The sequence below is a fragment of the Spermophilus citellus genome, assembly GCF_964194105.1.
Source record: "Spermophilus citellus genome assembly, chromosome: 4".
Classification (NCBI taxonomy): domain Eukaryota; kingdom Metazoa; phylum Chordata; class Mammalia; order Rodentia; family Sciuridae; genus Spermophilus; species Spermophilus citellus.
The window spans coordinates 113,852,276-113,868,026 of record NC_138185.1 but is presented as its reverse complement, the minus strand read 5'-3'; the positions used below and the strand labels follow the sequence as shown (position 1 = coordinate 113,868,026).

The 15,751-nt window shown below is 44.0% G+C and overlaps 1 protein-coding gene across 1 annotated transcript in view; it reads left to right on the top strand.

Annotated features, from left to right (window-relative positions):
- IQCH (IQ motif containing H) overlaps nt 1-15,751 on the top strand; it is a gene marked incomplete at its 3' end in the record, with an annotated part of 211,921 nt that overhangs the window by 147,445 nt on the left and 48,725 nt on the right. The window contains exons 15-16 of the mRNA XM_081292857.1: nt 4,747-4,867; nt 7,977-8,263. Of these exons, the coding sequence (XP_081148983.1) occupies nt 4,747-4,867; nt 7,977-8,263 (408 nt within the window). The remainder of the gene's footprint in view (nt 1-4,746; nt 4,868-7,976; nt 8,264-15,751) is intronic.

Here is a 15,751-nt window from a genome sequence, read left to right as displayed (position 1 = left end):
GAGAGAGAGAGAGAGAGAGAGAGAGGCACATTTGGAATTTGCTTGGTTGGAAGAGCTAACTCTCTAGAGTTTGAAGTCACTTTAGTCATTGAAGGCAGTATTAAATTGAATATGTTAGTGTCTTCCCCAGAGATATCCTGAATTTCCTTCAATCAAATTCTCTCTCTTCAAACTCACATTGTGTGTGTGTGGGGGGGGGTATAGTGCGGGGGATTAAACCCAGGGTCTCACGCATACTGGGCAAGGACTCCCAGTCCTACATTTTCTTGAAGAGAGAGAACTGAGAGGCAAGGTCCATAATTAATGGACAAAGGTCTCCAGCATGCGGTACTGGGGGTATGGCTCAGTGGTAGAAGGCTTGCCGAGCACGAGCTGAGGTCCTAGGTTCAATCCCCAGCACTGCAAAATGGACAGTCTCTAGGATGCTCCAGTCAGGTGTATCTAGGAGGCTCTGTAAATATCTTGAGACTTTTCAAGGTCATGACTACTGTTGATGCCCTCTGAGGGGTAAAGGTGGGTCCAGGTGAAGTGTGAGCAAACCTGTGCAATGGCAAAGATGGGCTGAAGTTCCTCCTGACTGCGAACTACCCTGAGTTTCAGCTCCACAAACTCCAGAAGCTCCTGAGCATTCCCTTCTCAGCGCAATCTTGTTATCATTCACAAGGTCTATCTTTTCCTTTTACTCGCCCAGAGTCACTGGCTCTAAATGATCTGCTCAATGTGGGTGACAGGCTCTAAGAAACACTGACTTGGTTGTCAGTCACCCTGATGTTACTCACTGAAAAGAAATGTCCTAACTATTCATTGCACAAGTTAGTAAGATACAGAAGATGCTCCCTGATGCTGACTTGTAACAGACATTCAATATACATGCACTTTGGGAGAGGGGTAGGGGAAGGAAGAAAGCAAGCCAGCAATGGCTCCCTGTTATTTTTTTGTCTTCAATCATTTGTCGGGAGCCACTCGATAACAGAATGTGGCAACTCAGTGAGCGACTTTACCCAAACCTCCTTACTGTAGGTGCCTCTCATTTGCAGAGAGGTAACAATACCATGCTGGCCTACCTCAGGGTGTTGCCTTAAGGGCCAAGTGAGTTCATGAATCAGAGTCTGTGACAAGAGAAAAGTACTGTGTGAATACTGTTCTGATAGTTGAGATGGTGTGGGAGGGGTCTGGCGAGTGTGCGTGTGTGTGTGTGTGTGTGTGCACGTGTGCGTGTGCACGCACATGCACACACACACTTGTGTTTGTTCTGAACAGAATAAGGCTCAATAGCTGCATATCTTCCCTTGAAAGCATTGCTTTAGAGAATTGTGCTCTTTGCGTTTGAACTACATAAATGATAATCACCAGAGAACAGAAACAACCCCCAAAACTGAGACACGCACCTGACGTGGGCCTCTGAGACATGCACCTGACGTGGGCCTCGAGGCCTTTGGGATCTTGCTGTGATGCATCTTCTGTGCCTGGATCTGAGCTCCCCAGCAGAAACTGTGCTTTGGGAGTTGTTTTGAGGGTGAGGATAAAATAAAATGAAGCTCTTAGGCAGAAAGTCATTTTGCTGTCCCTTCTTGAATGTGCGGACTGTAGGTCCTACTCTATTATCTTCGTTGTCATCATCATCATCATCATTATTTTGTAGAAGTGAAGGAACAATTCTCTTTTATGGGTACTAAGGCAATTCTTTTGTAAAATCCTTCTATTTGCTATCAGATGCTTTCAAAATAAAGAAATAAATTAAACAGTTAATACCAGCCCTGCCTGCCCCCATTACTCCTCCCCATGCGGTCTTCTCAGAGAGTTAATCATGGCCCCAAGTGGCTGCCACGTGCCCCAGAGTCCCCCATTGAACATCCCCCGCCAGTGCCTTCAGCTGTGTACATCTCATGACGGGACATGTCACATCCTCCAGATTCCTGCAGCAGACTCACCTCTAAGAAATTTGCCCCCTTGCTGTGGCTTAGTGCATGCGCCAACATCAAGTGTCACCGCAGAATGGGGGACTTCGTGAGCAGAGGCAGTGGTGGCAGCCGGAACCACGTCCTGATGCCTCATACAGGCAGCAGCCCTAGAGTTAATTACTGGCCTTCCCATAGCATGTTGCATCTGAGGTGACACTTCATAAATGTCACCTCATTTATCATCCTGATGCCCCTCAGAGGCAGGGAATCCCATAAAATCCACCCCGGAAGAACTGGTGGCTCGTGAGCAGCCATCCCCTCAGGTGGTTCCTGGGCAGTGAGGGGGCAGCCTGGGGAGACGTGTCACATCTTCTCTTGCTCTGTAACTTCAGCTGTTAAGGACCATGTCCCTGTGTTTACCACGACCATGATTCATTCCACAAACATTTAATGTTCCCTACGCTGGACACTGCAGGACTGAGCTCAAAGCCAGTGTCTTTGCCACTTTGAAGTCCCACAGAAGCTGGAAGGCAGGGAGAAGCGACCTCCAACAGAAGCAGCAAAGAAAGCCTGATGGGGGACCCTCAGAAAGGCTGAGGAGTCACCTGGGGAGGAAGAGGAAGAAGGCAGTTTCGGGGAGACTGGGAACTGGGGAGGAGAGAGGTGAGGCTACATTGGAGTAGAGGCCATATCACAGAGGGCCTTCTCCAGGTGTCCTGCTGAGGAGTTTGCACTTGATCTTCTAGTAGGACTTCCACCTGCTCCTTCACTGCTTCCTCTCCATCGCCCCTGCTGCCCCTCCCCCACCCAGTAACTCCCTAATATATACTTTTTTCTGTAGTACATGTGTGGCCACATGGCATATAACTGGGTTTCACACCCTTCAGAAATGGGACAGAAATAGCCCTTTCTTGAAGGCGGAACAAAAAAATGAAATCTCCACTTCCTGGGTCAGGGCTTGGGCTGGAAGGCTTCCTTCCCTGACACCCAGGTTTCCAGAGCAGGGCAGGAATGCATAGTCCTGCTTCCTCGCCCCAGCTCTGGGGCACTTTGTGAATGAGAGAGTCAGTCTTCCTCAACAGAGTAGAATGATTCTAACAGAAAGAAGCATTAAAAATAAAAAAAAAAGATGACTTTAATTTGCTGTGAACATCAGTGCAAATGTATACAGGGTACAAAGAAAAGAAAAAGGCCCTTGGCTTTGACGGTGATTTTCCTGGCCTGCAATGAGCCTGATGATTCCCCAGACCTTCTTGACAGTCCTCGGTCATCCTGCAGTGGGTAGTGTGCTCTGCATTTCTGTTTGGTATGTCACTCACTCACTAAGCTAATAAGAACCCCACCAGGACTTTTTGGACATTTCAGAAATTATCAGATTATTTGGACCTGCCTAGCGTATACTAGATGCTTGTCTTCTGCTGTGGATCTTCAGCAAGCATTGGACCCAGAATCAACCAGATAGTCCAAGGAGTTGAGAAGGTCGGGGAGACAGAGGAAAATCACTTTTAAATGTTTAGGGAAATCGGAAGTAAATGAGCATACAGATGATTTCTGAGGCTCCACCCAGCGCCACCCCCAAAGTGGATTACTGCAGGTGACTAAGCCACCACTTGTAGGCAATGGAGTCTTTTTTCTTTTTTATAGTATTGGGGATTGAACCCAGAGGCACTGAACTACTGAGCCATATCCTCAGCCCTTTTTCACATTTTATTTAGAGTCAGGGCCTCACTAAGTTACTGAGACTGACTTTGAACTTGCTATCCTCCTGCCTCAGCCTCTGGAGCTGCTGGGATTACAGGCATGCGCCACTGCACCCGGCTGAGCCATCACTCTTAAATTTACAAGTTCCCCTGCTACCCAAGCCATGTCTGAGCTTTGTCTCATCTTTGTACCATATTTTGAATATAAGTACTATCCATCATATGGGCTGTGTCCAGTGCCCTGCCCCGCTTCTGGTAGAAGTGGCATTTGAAATGTGGCTTCTATTTGAAAATTCTTAGGGAAAAGAATTATAATTGATGATGTCCAAAAAAGAAATTGCCTTGGCAAACCAAGGCTGTTCTTATCTGTAAGCCAGACTTCTTGTTCACCAGAGACTTTCCTACTGTTTTCATTTGGATGGGGGCTCTGTAGTCTTTAGGTGTCGCATTGATATGGGGTCAGCCTTACTGCTAGATCAATGAGACTGACCTGGGAGGATTTCAGGCAGGTGGAGACTGGTCCCAATGCTTCTCTTCCCCTCACTTTTCCTACCTGCCCACCTAAAATCCCACCTTTATAGTGTCAGCCCATAGTATAGGCTTTGGTGACAGAGTTGTTGGATGCAGATATCTACCAATAAACAGGGAGGGCACAGATTAAAGAAATGGAAGAACCAAAGAAAGATCTCACCAACTCCATTATTTCTCCTAAGTTTGGTACAATTAGGGCCACAGAACAAAAACCATCCCAGTCTGAAAAATCCCAGGGACAAGCTAGTTAGCTCCACATTTTTCAAAATGGCAAACTAAGGCCCAGAGTGGGGAGGTCCATTGCCCAAGGATACTCTGCTGGTCAGGCTGCAGTGAGTCCAAAACCTGGGTTTCCTGACACCCAGACCAAAGGGGGCCTTTTGTAGACAACAGGCACAATTAGCAGCAATTTTTAGGGGGGCAAATCACTTTGAAATATGAAAACTGAAATGGCTGGAAAAATAGAGAAAATTTTCAAAATGGCTTTCTGACTCTGGGTAAACAGTAACCACATTTTTTTTTGCCTGTTGGAGGCCTGGTTTTTAATCACTCCACAAGCAGTTTTCATTTCTGTAGTAAAATTGCTTGTGGTTCTATTTAATTTGTTTCTGCAGGAGCCAGCTTTGGTGAAGATCTCTGAGGAGCTGGCGGGCATTTTAGCACAGCACGCACAGCCAGTCAATGAGAAACGGTTCCCGACGTGGAGGAAATTCCTCCAAACATTTCTCAGTCAAGGTAAATAAGACTGGAAAGTTTCCATTGAGGAGCAGTCCACACAGCCTTGGGTTCTAGTTTGGGGTCAACCAGGGCCTGTGTAGATTCTTTGCATGGCCTGTATTGGTTTAGAAAAGTGCTCCTGCAGCTGACTTTTTCTTTTAAGTGTTGCCTAAATATTTATCTTGCACCCAGCCTCTTCAGTAAATAGGAACTGAGCCTACCAAGCATGGCGTGTGTATCTCAAGATTCTGAGTCTTTTTTAACACCAGACCTCTGCTGAGGGGTGGGCTTTGGATCTCATCTGTGGCCTTAAGCAAGGTTCTTAGGCCCTCTGAGGCCCCGGATCCTCGCTTACCTGCTGCACATGGTTGTTGGGAGGACTCAACGAATTAGAGATATGAAAGTGTCTGCCACAGGTCTCTAATCAGTACTAGTTTCCCCTTCCTTTCACCCTCCTCCCTCCTCATCCTAACTTTCTAAGGACATAGGAGGCTCAGCTGAGGGAGTAAATGGGACAGATGATACTAATCCCAGTCCCAGAGGTCCCTGGGGGACCACACAGGGCAGGGTCACACAAGGCCTTGTTCTCTTGGAGTTGCAGTGTAGGTACGTATGTGTTCCCACATGAACCGCAAGACAGGGTTAGTAGAACAGGCCACAGAGGGGATCTTTCCACTCACTGTCAAGTGACAATGATAAGAATAGTACATTAGCACTAACATATAAGATGATAATGTTACGTTAAATGACAGCAGCAGGAACAGCACAGTAGCCATCAGAGCATGGTATGATGACACACTAAGCACTTGTACTTATTACATGCCAGGCACTATCCTACATATGCATATATTAACATATTTGATCTTTCTCCATATCCACCATAGAAGTGGATAAACATTGTAAACTCATCTGATAGAGGAGGAACCCAAGGTAAAAAGATTAACTCACCCCAAATCACTCTGCTAACTCGTAGAAGAGTCCTTAAAAGGCTACCTCTGGCAGAGCGAGGTGGCACATGCCTGTAATTCCAGCAGCTCAGGAGGCTAAGGCAGGAGCATCATGAGTTCAAAGCCAGCCTCAGCAAAAGTAAGGTATGAAGCCACTCAGTGAGACACTATCTCTAAGTAAAGTACAAAAAAAAAAAAAAAGTTACCTCCAAATCGCTGTGGAGTCTTGGCCACAGCCAGTGGGTACATTTATTAAGGAACATGTCTTAACTCAGGGTATTAGAGAGCATCAGAATGGACAGGGCTGTGGATTGTTGGATACACTGGCTGGACAGGGTGTGTTGATGCCCTAGGAATGGACTATTTAAGCAACAGAATGGACGCAGCCATCTGATAAGAAAACCGAGGTGCTATGTGACCTCCAATATCCTCTTATCTAAAAGTCTAGGATTCCACAAATTTCCACATGCACCCATGCACAGAAAAGTAAAATTAAAAAACTCATTCCCAGGCCTAAATGGAAGAACATGAGTTTCCTTCCACAGAAATAAAATGTTTTTTAAAAAATCAAGAACAAGAGATTTTTTTAAGGAAGGAGGGAAAAACATGAAGATTTTCAGGTCCAATCCAAATCAGGGTGTTGGAAAATTTCAAGATCTTCCAAGGCCAGCCTACAAAGCATTCCTTGAAGCTATTTATGTGAATCCCCAGCCAGTATCTCAGCTGATCTGCATGGGAATACAGTTACTAAGCTTTCCGTGCATCTCCTGTTCATCTCTATCCTACCCTTCAGCCACATTGTAAACACAGGGCTTATTGATGGGAAGAAGGACAGACTTTATTAATCCAGCTTTATAGATGAAGAAACTGAGTTTCAGAAAGTCAAGGAATGACTTGGGCAAAGTCACACAACAGAGAAGTGGTGAATGAGAACACAAAGTTAGATCCTACAACTTTAGTAAATCTTAGAACCTGGTTCTTGTAAGTAATGTGTTTTTGAAGGCTGTGCCAGGCTTGGAGCCTGGTGCATTCAGCAAGTCCTGTGTGAATGCTCTCTGATGGATCCGGGCATCCACCTGCTCCCTGACTCTAAGGTCACCCTCTCCCACTATTTCCTGCTTTATTCTACTTCTTTCCTCTCAAGGGTGCTTGTGGCTACAAAATGTGGCACAGTTTTGATTTCCACATCATGATGGGATTACATCAAAGAAAATAAATTCTTTCTTTTTTTAAAAAAAGAGGGATTAATTGCTTTGAAAGGAAAAAATTAACAATGAACAGGTTGTGGTCATGATGCTGAGAAGATAATTTCTTTGAAATAAAAAATATAAAGCTGTCTTGTAAGTAATAAAGGACAATATGTTTCCACAGAGGCACTATCTTGCAAAATATAGCTGACACAAGTTAACTGAATCAGGGACCCACTCAATGTTTTGTTTTTGTAGATTTTGGTCGGTTTTTTGGGGGAGGTACTAGGGATTGAACCCAGGGGCACTTGACCACTGAACCACATCCCCAGCCCTATTTTGTATTTTATTTAGAGACAGGGTCTCACTTTTGCTGAGGCTGGCTTTGAACTCCCAATCCTCTTGCCTCAGCCTCCCAAGCTGCTGAGATTACAGGCATGGCCACATCTGGCTGGTGTTGACTTGTTGCATGTACCTTGCCAAATCCTCAGCAACTGTATTCCCATGCAGCTCACACTAGCAGGCTTCATTTGAAGAAAAGAACATCTGGGACCAACCAAATGGATAAGTTAGGGCTAGAATGTGTACCCTCTGAAACAGTTTTCCTTTGAAACTTGGCATTTTGGGGGGATATCCCTAGCCCAATTTTAGACATTTAAGGAAAGCATCTCTTGTTTGAAGTACAGTGTCTTCATTGATGTGATCAGAATCAAAACTGCCATTCTTCGTGCCCTATTTACTGTAAGCCAAGCATTGGGCTGAATACACATAGATACAGTTTGTCTAAGACTCACACCAACCTGGCGAGGTAGGTCTCATTATGCCCATTTTACAGATGAAGAAAAAGAAGTTGAGACGAAGCTACTTGCCCAAAGTCTCTCAAGAGCTGGCTAGGACAGGATCTGAGCCCATGTCCAACTGCCCAAGCCTAGGTCATCTCTTCCTGCAATCCCTGAGAACGTGTCCTTTCATCTGCTTCCGTCTTCCCACCAGGGGGCGTGATCGAGGCCTTCCCACCTGCAGATAGCATCACCAACCTGACGGTGGACATGCTGATAGAGCCCAATGGAGAAATTAGGTTGCTGTCAACCGGAGACCAGCTCCATGCCGAAAGCCCCTTCATCTCCTCTGGGACTACCATGCCTCAGACCTCCGTGGATCCCCAAGTTCTCAGTTCTTTGTGTCTCCAAATTGGAGAGGCCTGCAAGACTCGAAATGTGATTGGTCACTTTTCTGTAGATCTGGTGACTTTTATTGATCCAACCACCTTGGAACAGCAGGTAAGTTGAACTGATGTCACATAAAATACTGAAATTCTTCACCACCCCAGACCTCCATGCAAGGGACAATATGAGGGGGCTCGCTGTGCACTGGTGAGCTGACTGTAAATCTGCGTCTGTGCGGTGCATGTCCGCCAGGTGAGGTCAGGTTTAATGTCTAGAAACAGGGCCAAGGTCAATCTCCTCTGGGTACAGCTGGAGTTTAGATGACTGCAACTCACCCTGCATAGCTCTGTTATTGGACTCGCAGATCTGTCCACTAGCATTAAGTCTGTTACCGTGAAACTACTTCATGCCAACCAGGGATTGAACCTATTATATTCTGTTCTTTTCATAATCATTAGAAAGGAGTCAAGAGTCCTTGTTTCCACTTCTTATCATTAGTTCACCAGCAACTTGGGTTGTCGATTTTTTCATTTACAAAATGTATTGGGAGATATTTCAAAAATACAAAAAGGTCTAAATAACTTTATAATCAATATCATGTGCCCCCTCCTGCTTAAGAAATAAAGTGATGTCCAGGCCTCCTGTGGTCGAGCGCTGTGCTTGATGGACACCAGCCCTCCCTGATCCCCGAGCACCGCGGAAGCTTCAGTCTTCTACTTGGGAGTTTGATTCCTTTCCATATCTTTATTCTTTTGCTGCACATGGATGTACCCAGAAATAATCCAGCTTCATTTTGCATGTTTTTAAGCATGTTAGGGATTGTGACATCCCTGTGCAATCATTCCACAGCATGCATTTACTTTCCTCAAGATTACGTTTGCAACATTCTTCATGCACACGTGGCTCTGATGTGTAATATTCTGGATAAATACTTTTCCTTTTTTTATTTTGGTTTTGGTTTTGGTATCAAGGATTGAACCCAGGGGTACTTACCCACTGAGTCACATGGGTAAGCCCTTTTTTATATTTTACTTAGAGGCAGGGTCTCACTGAGTTGCTTAGGGCCTCCCTAAGTTGCTGAGGCTGGCTTTGAACTCAGGATCCTCCTGCCTCAGCCTTCAAGCCACTGGGATCGCAGGTGTGTGCCACGGTGCCCTGCTGGATAAATACTTTTCAATCTTTTTTCTTTGCTTTGCTTTTTGTTTTTCCTCCAAAATCGCAATGGTTAAACTCACGACCTCTTCACAATTCAGTTCAGTTGCTTCTCTTTTCTTGTTGGGTGTCCCGCCCTCGGTCTGGAGAATGAAATAGCCTTCTAGTCTCCCTCTCTCGGTCTCCTCTGGCCGCCAAGTATTGTAAATATACTTTAGTTGTTTTATATTCATTATTCTCAGTTTTATGTTTCTCCATTTCAGATGATGGCTTCAAAGCGAGAGTTTATGGTCTTGGCAGTTTTCAGCTTGTTCAATAACCATTCTCCATTTGCCTTCCCAGGCCTTGTGTTGGTTTTACATTCTGTACTCAGGCCCACGTGTTGATAGGGGAAAGGACAGACAAGGGCCCTCGGAAACCCACCTGGGGCGAGGGAGGACATGAACCTCGCTGCCTGGAGAAAGCTCTGGGTGGCAGGAAAGCAGGTGGAGGAGAGGCAGGGAGGCCACCCTCCCACACGAACAAGGAAGAATGAACTTGGTGGCTCCTAGCATAGCAGGGAAAATGAGCTATGGCGACTGGTGACTTGTTGATTTGAGTGTGACACAGGGAGACCTGCACACAGCAATGAGAAGGATCTGCTCCACCCTGAGTCCTAGTCCTTCCCTGACCAACCACCCATTGGGACTTCTGGGAGAAAGTTCCCTCCCTTCCCTGGGCTGGCCCTGTGTTCCTAGCCAGCCTGTCCCACCCTAACTCCCCCTGTGTCCCTCTCATTCTCTCCTGTTCATCATATGCCCTCTTCCACAGGGCCTTGACACATGCTGTCCTTCTGTCTGAAATGTTCTTGCCTCTTTATGATCTAATTAGCTTGCATTCCCATCCGTGGTATTCCAGCTCAGGGATGCCTTTCCTGACTCCCTGACAGAGTCAACCCCCTGCTATGGGCTCTCAGACCATCATGCACCCCTTTCCTATCCCTCATCTCGGTTGCAATTTCAAACTCATGTACAGGATTATCTGGTTACTATCCATCTCCCTTTGTAGTTGGTAAGCTTTCCTGAGGCAGGTACTACGATGTCTCCATTAAATGCTCAGCACTTACCTCTACTGTGGAGCAAAGTAGATGATCAATAGATGTTTGTTGAATGAATGAGTGAACAAAGGAGGTGTTCTAGCAGCTGCGGGATGGGATTGCTGCAGGTTGGTATTGGGTGGATGAATGGGATGGGAAATATTAACCCAAGGTTCTCTGATTTCATCATACCATGACCTCTCCTTGCCCCTGCCCATTAATACTTGAACACGTGATCATTTGTGTTACTATTATCCATAGAAAATGGGGAGAAGTGCCCAGTGGCCACTCCAAAGGGTGTTTCTACATCAGCAAGGAAAGTATGCTTATTCTCTGTGTAGGATAGATTACTTGCAAGTCATAGGCATATTCTCTAGCCATTTTAAAAGTGACATCACCCCAGAAAGCACCTTAATTTCTTTTCCAACTGGGTTGCCTTGTTCTGCCTGAGAAGAGAGTGGCCCATTATCAGCCTCTCTCTGTTGCCTGTTTAACAGATCTTTGAAAAAATGTTACCTTGTTTTACTCGGCTTTTCTTCCATTACTTATTATGTGACGATGCATCTCTTTTCATGTTCGTTGGGCTTTTTACCTGTCTTTATTGCCTGATCATAGCTTTTGCCCCTTTTCAACTGGATGATAATGCAAAGGTTGATTTATGGAATCAATTTGCATACACATATGCATACACCTGTCCATATATCCAATATACATGGAAGCGTATTGTATATAAAGCTACACGTTGCACATTGTCATCTGAGTGGCCACTCTTTGTCTCTGTCTCTGTCCCCACCACACACCTGTCTGCCATGTTTTTCCAAAATAAAATCAATCTTTACTCCCTTGTAACTGAATAATAATATTTTGTGGGAAAATATTCCAAGAGACCCCAATGTCTCATTTTTCATCAGATTCTACCCACAAAACTGAGCGCTTATGGCCACCTTTCTCCTGGATCAACTTCCTGATGCTGGCAATAGTTTTCTCTTCTCTGCAAGGAAGTTTTCCTTGTCCACCTTTCCTGTGTGTGTGAGTGTGTGTGTGTGTGTGCGCATGTGCATGTTCCTGTGCTAATATCAGTATGAACCCACGGGTTTCTATGTTATTTAATAGGTTGTATTTTGAAATTTTCATTATTTTGGTGCCCAAGTTGTCTCAGATGTGACCACTAGAAGCCCCTTCAAAGTGGCTCTTGTGTCTTTGACACAGACATTATTCTTTGAGCATTTTCTTACTTCTGGCACCATGAGATACTCCAGGTTCGGTTTTCATTTTATCTTCCCCAGACCCAGGATCAACTCAGAATCCCTGGTTTCTTCAGCAGGGGAGGGTATTAAATTTGGGGCCCTAGTGCTGTCATGGCTACTGGGGTGTCATTATTTCTGGGACCTCTGAGTAGACAGAGCTAGAACACACATGAATTATATATGTACAATGCATATATACAATTGGGTGGACACACACACATATGCATACACCTGTCCATATATCCAATACACACACACATGCATGTATGCCCCTAGAATAATTCTGTATTGGTGAATATATTTTAGAACCATGAGTCTCTGCCAATATCTCCCATTCTAATCCAATACACCTGTTTCTTTTATACTTCACTTTTTCCACACTTAACAATTTTGGCTTTAATACCTTAAAATTAAGCTGAAGGGAAAAAAAAAAAAAACAACCTCCCACTTTTCCAATAAGTGAGGAACTTAATTCTCTTTAGCCTCAATAAATTTTCTCAGTTGCTCAACCAGTTGACCCCTGGGTTTCATGTAACCAGTCCCTCAACTACACATGCTGTCTCCATGGCCTGCCAAACTGTGGCCTGCCCTGCCTCTGGTGCTTGGATGCCAAACCCTGTCATTTGTGTTTTAAGTTTTTTGCAGTGCTCATTGTCATACTGAAGTTTCGGGTAGTCAAATCTAGCTTTTTTTTCCTTTTTCTTTTTCTTTTTTTCTTTTCTTTTTTTTTTTTTTTTTTTTTTTTGCTGTATCACCTTAAACTTATCCCTTTCTCTAGTCTTCTGTTTTCCTGCATTGCAAAATAAACAGGTTAGCTTTCCTGACCTCTGAAGAAACTTTCGGTAAAATGACTCATTTCAATAACATTTACATAGTACTTATTTTTGGTATCAGGAAATGCAAAATTTAATAAGAAGAACCACTTTTAAAAATTTATTATAATTACAAAGATTTATGTAGACATATGTTAATCACAACAACCAGCCAATAATTTCAAAAAGCCTAAATTCTAATAATAGCATCTTTACACAGGTTATAATAAATCAATGTATTAAATACTATAAAGATATTAAAATGCATGATTTTGAAGAATATTTAAAGAAAATATTTATTTCCTATATAGAATAGTGGAAGGGTAAAAAGCAGATCACAAACAGCATATGCAATATAGCAATTTTACAAGAAGAACCTAAAGACCACACTAAGTTATGACTAGTCATTATTTCTGTATAGGAGGCCAGAGGGTATGGTAGGCAGAGTAATGGTCCCCAAAGGAAAATGTCCATGCCCCATCCCCAAAACCTGTGGGAATGATCTTACATGGTCAAAGGACTTTGAAAATGGGATTAAGAATCTTGAGATGGGAGATTATCTTGGATTATCCAGATGGAGCCACTGAAATCACAATGGTCCTTTTAAGAGGGAAGCAGGAGGGTGACATCAGAAAGGAAGAGGGATTTGGAAGAGGAAAGGACCATGAGCTAGTGAATGCAAAGAGTTTCTGGAAGCCTGAGGACGGAAGAAAACAGATTCTCCTCTCAAAGCTCTAAGAGGAATACAGCCACGTACACATCTTGAATTTAGCCCAGTGAGACTTCTGACCTGCAGAACTGAACAGTAACTTCAAGATGAAGCCTATCTGTTGGGCTTATTTACTCACTTTGGGGAGACTCTAAATGAAATGTGTTTATTGAGCACCTATTATGTACAATCCATTATGCTAGGTGCAAGAGAAGCTGCAAAGATGCTAGGGGTATGGAAGTGCCTACCTTTAGGGAGTTCACAATCTAGCTAGGGAGACAAGCTTCAAAAATTAATTCTAAGAAAAGGCTTAAGCCAGTCACAGTGGCCCACGCCTGTGATCCCAGGGTCTTGAGAGGCTGAGGCAGGAGAATTACAAGTTTGAGCCAACCTGGGCAACTTGGTGAGACCCTGTCTCAAAATGAAAAAGGGCTGGGATGTAGATCAGAGGTAGAGCACCCGTGGGGTCAATCCCTACTACTTAAAAAAAAAAAAAAGTTGTTACAGGGCTGGAGGCTTCCAGGAAACTGAGGCAGCACCAGGACCTCCCCTTCACACCTCGATCCTTGCAGCCAAGTCAGAAAGCTTCCAGACATGCCGCTCAGAGAGACAGGCATAAGTTTAAAGGAAGGAAAAGGGAAAAGGGGACTCTTTCAAGGGAAAGAGTGGGTCCTCTCAGAAAGGAGAGGGACAGCACATTTCTCATGCTCTCCAGTTTTACTGGGGATCCCAGGGTTGTTTCCAGGTAGTCCCACCCAGGCCCACCCTTGACTTTTGCAGGATGACCTCAGACTTTCAAGTCCCTGGTTATGACAACCCTAGGTCACTTTGCCCCATGCTGACTGGTTCTGATTGGAACTTGTTCTACAGGTTTTATGGTTAGGGGGAATTCTCCTTATGTCCCCGAGTTCCAGGATCTGATCTGTGTAGGGGTTCAAACTCCCCCTTAGCCCTGACCCATTCGGGGTAACTCATACTCTTCTTATCAGCATTTCAGGGCCTGTGTCTCTCCTGCGGATAACAGGTAGTTTGCTGAGGAATGCTAACATGTCCCTAAGTCAACTTAAGCCAGACAGGGTGGCGGCTAAGTTGCTTTCCAAAGGTGAAAGCACGTGGGCTTGGCACCATGGGCACATTTTGTAGAATTATTCCCTTCACCTCATGTTCCCACCACTCACATCTCTCTGTCCCCTATCAGGCTTAAGTGATCATTACATAGAACAATAAAAGAACTTAGAATATAGAACAATAAAAGAGACATCAAAAAGGTGGCATCCGGGGCTGGGGATGTGGCTCAAGCGGTAGCTCGCTCGCCTGGCATGCGTGCGGCCCGGGTTCGATCCTCAGCACCACATACAGACAAAGATGTTGTGTCCGCCGAGAACTAAAAAATAAATATTAAAAAGATTCTCTCTCTCTCTCTCTCTCTCTCTCTCACTCTCTCTCTTTAAAAAAAAAAAAAAAAATTAAAAAAAAAAAAAAAAAAAAAAAAGGTGGCATCCGTTTCCCTGCCGAATTGCTCACTACATGAATCCAGAGGAGAGAGATCCCTTCTGTTTAGAGCATTCAAAAAGTTTGTTTTTACAGGGTAGGTGGGATTTGAGCTGAAGGATAATTAGGATTTGAAGAAGGGTAAGAAAGGATGTATTTAAAGTGGGAACAAGGTTGTAAAGGTGGTGGTAAAACACACAGCACAGGGGGTGAGGATGATGAACTACATTTTTATTTTTATTTTTTTCATGGTACTGGGGACTCAACCCAAAGGTGCTCTACCACAAAACTACACCCCCTGTCCTTTCTATTTCTTTTTTTTTTTTTTCTTGGTACCGGGGATTGAACCCAGGGCCACTTAACCACTGAGTCACAGCCACAGCCTTATTTTATTCTGTATTTTATTTAGAGACAGGGTCTCACTGAGTTAGCTGCTCAGGGCCTCACTAAGTGGCTGAGGCTGGTTTTGAAATTGGAATCCTCCTGCTTCAGCCTCCTGACCTGCTGGGATGATAGGTGTGCGTCACAATGGCCGCACACCCCAAGTCTTTTCTTTGTTTTTCGTTTTAAGACAGAGTCTCTCTAAGCTGTTCAGATGGTCGCAAATTTGGAATCCTCCTGCCTCAATTTCCCAAGTTGTTGGAATTACAGGCGTGTACTACCACAGCTGGCCTTGATATCTGTATATTAACAAACATTATATTCTACTTACTTCATATAAAGATAAATTTATAAGACATTCTTCAATTTCTTTTATGCATATAAAATCTCTGAACAAATAGACTGGCAAAGAATCTACTGAAATTTTCAGATTGAAAACTTCTTTGTTTTTAGATCATTGTGAACTTTTAAAACAATTGTCTCTTTTATGAGCACTGAGTATTACTATCTTTAGTATTACTATCTTTATTAATCTTTACTAATCTTACTAATATTACTCATCTTTATCTTTACTAATATTACTATCTTTAAAAAAAAAAAGATTTGATTTAAAATCAAATCTTTAAGAAAGGGGTCTAGATGGAAAACAGCCACAGGTGCCTGGGAATGGCCCATCCTACGTATGTGAGGTGGCCACCAAAGGAAATGAAAGCTGTCACAAAGGACAAATCATGA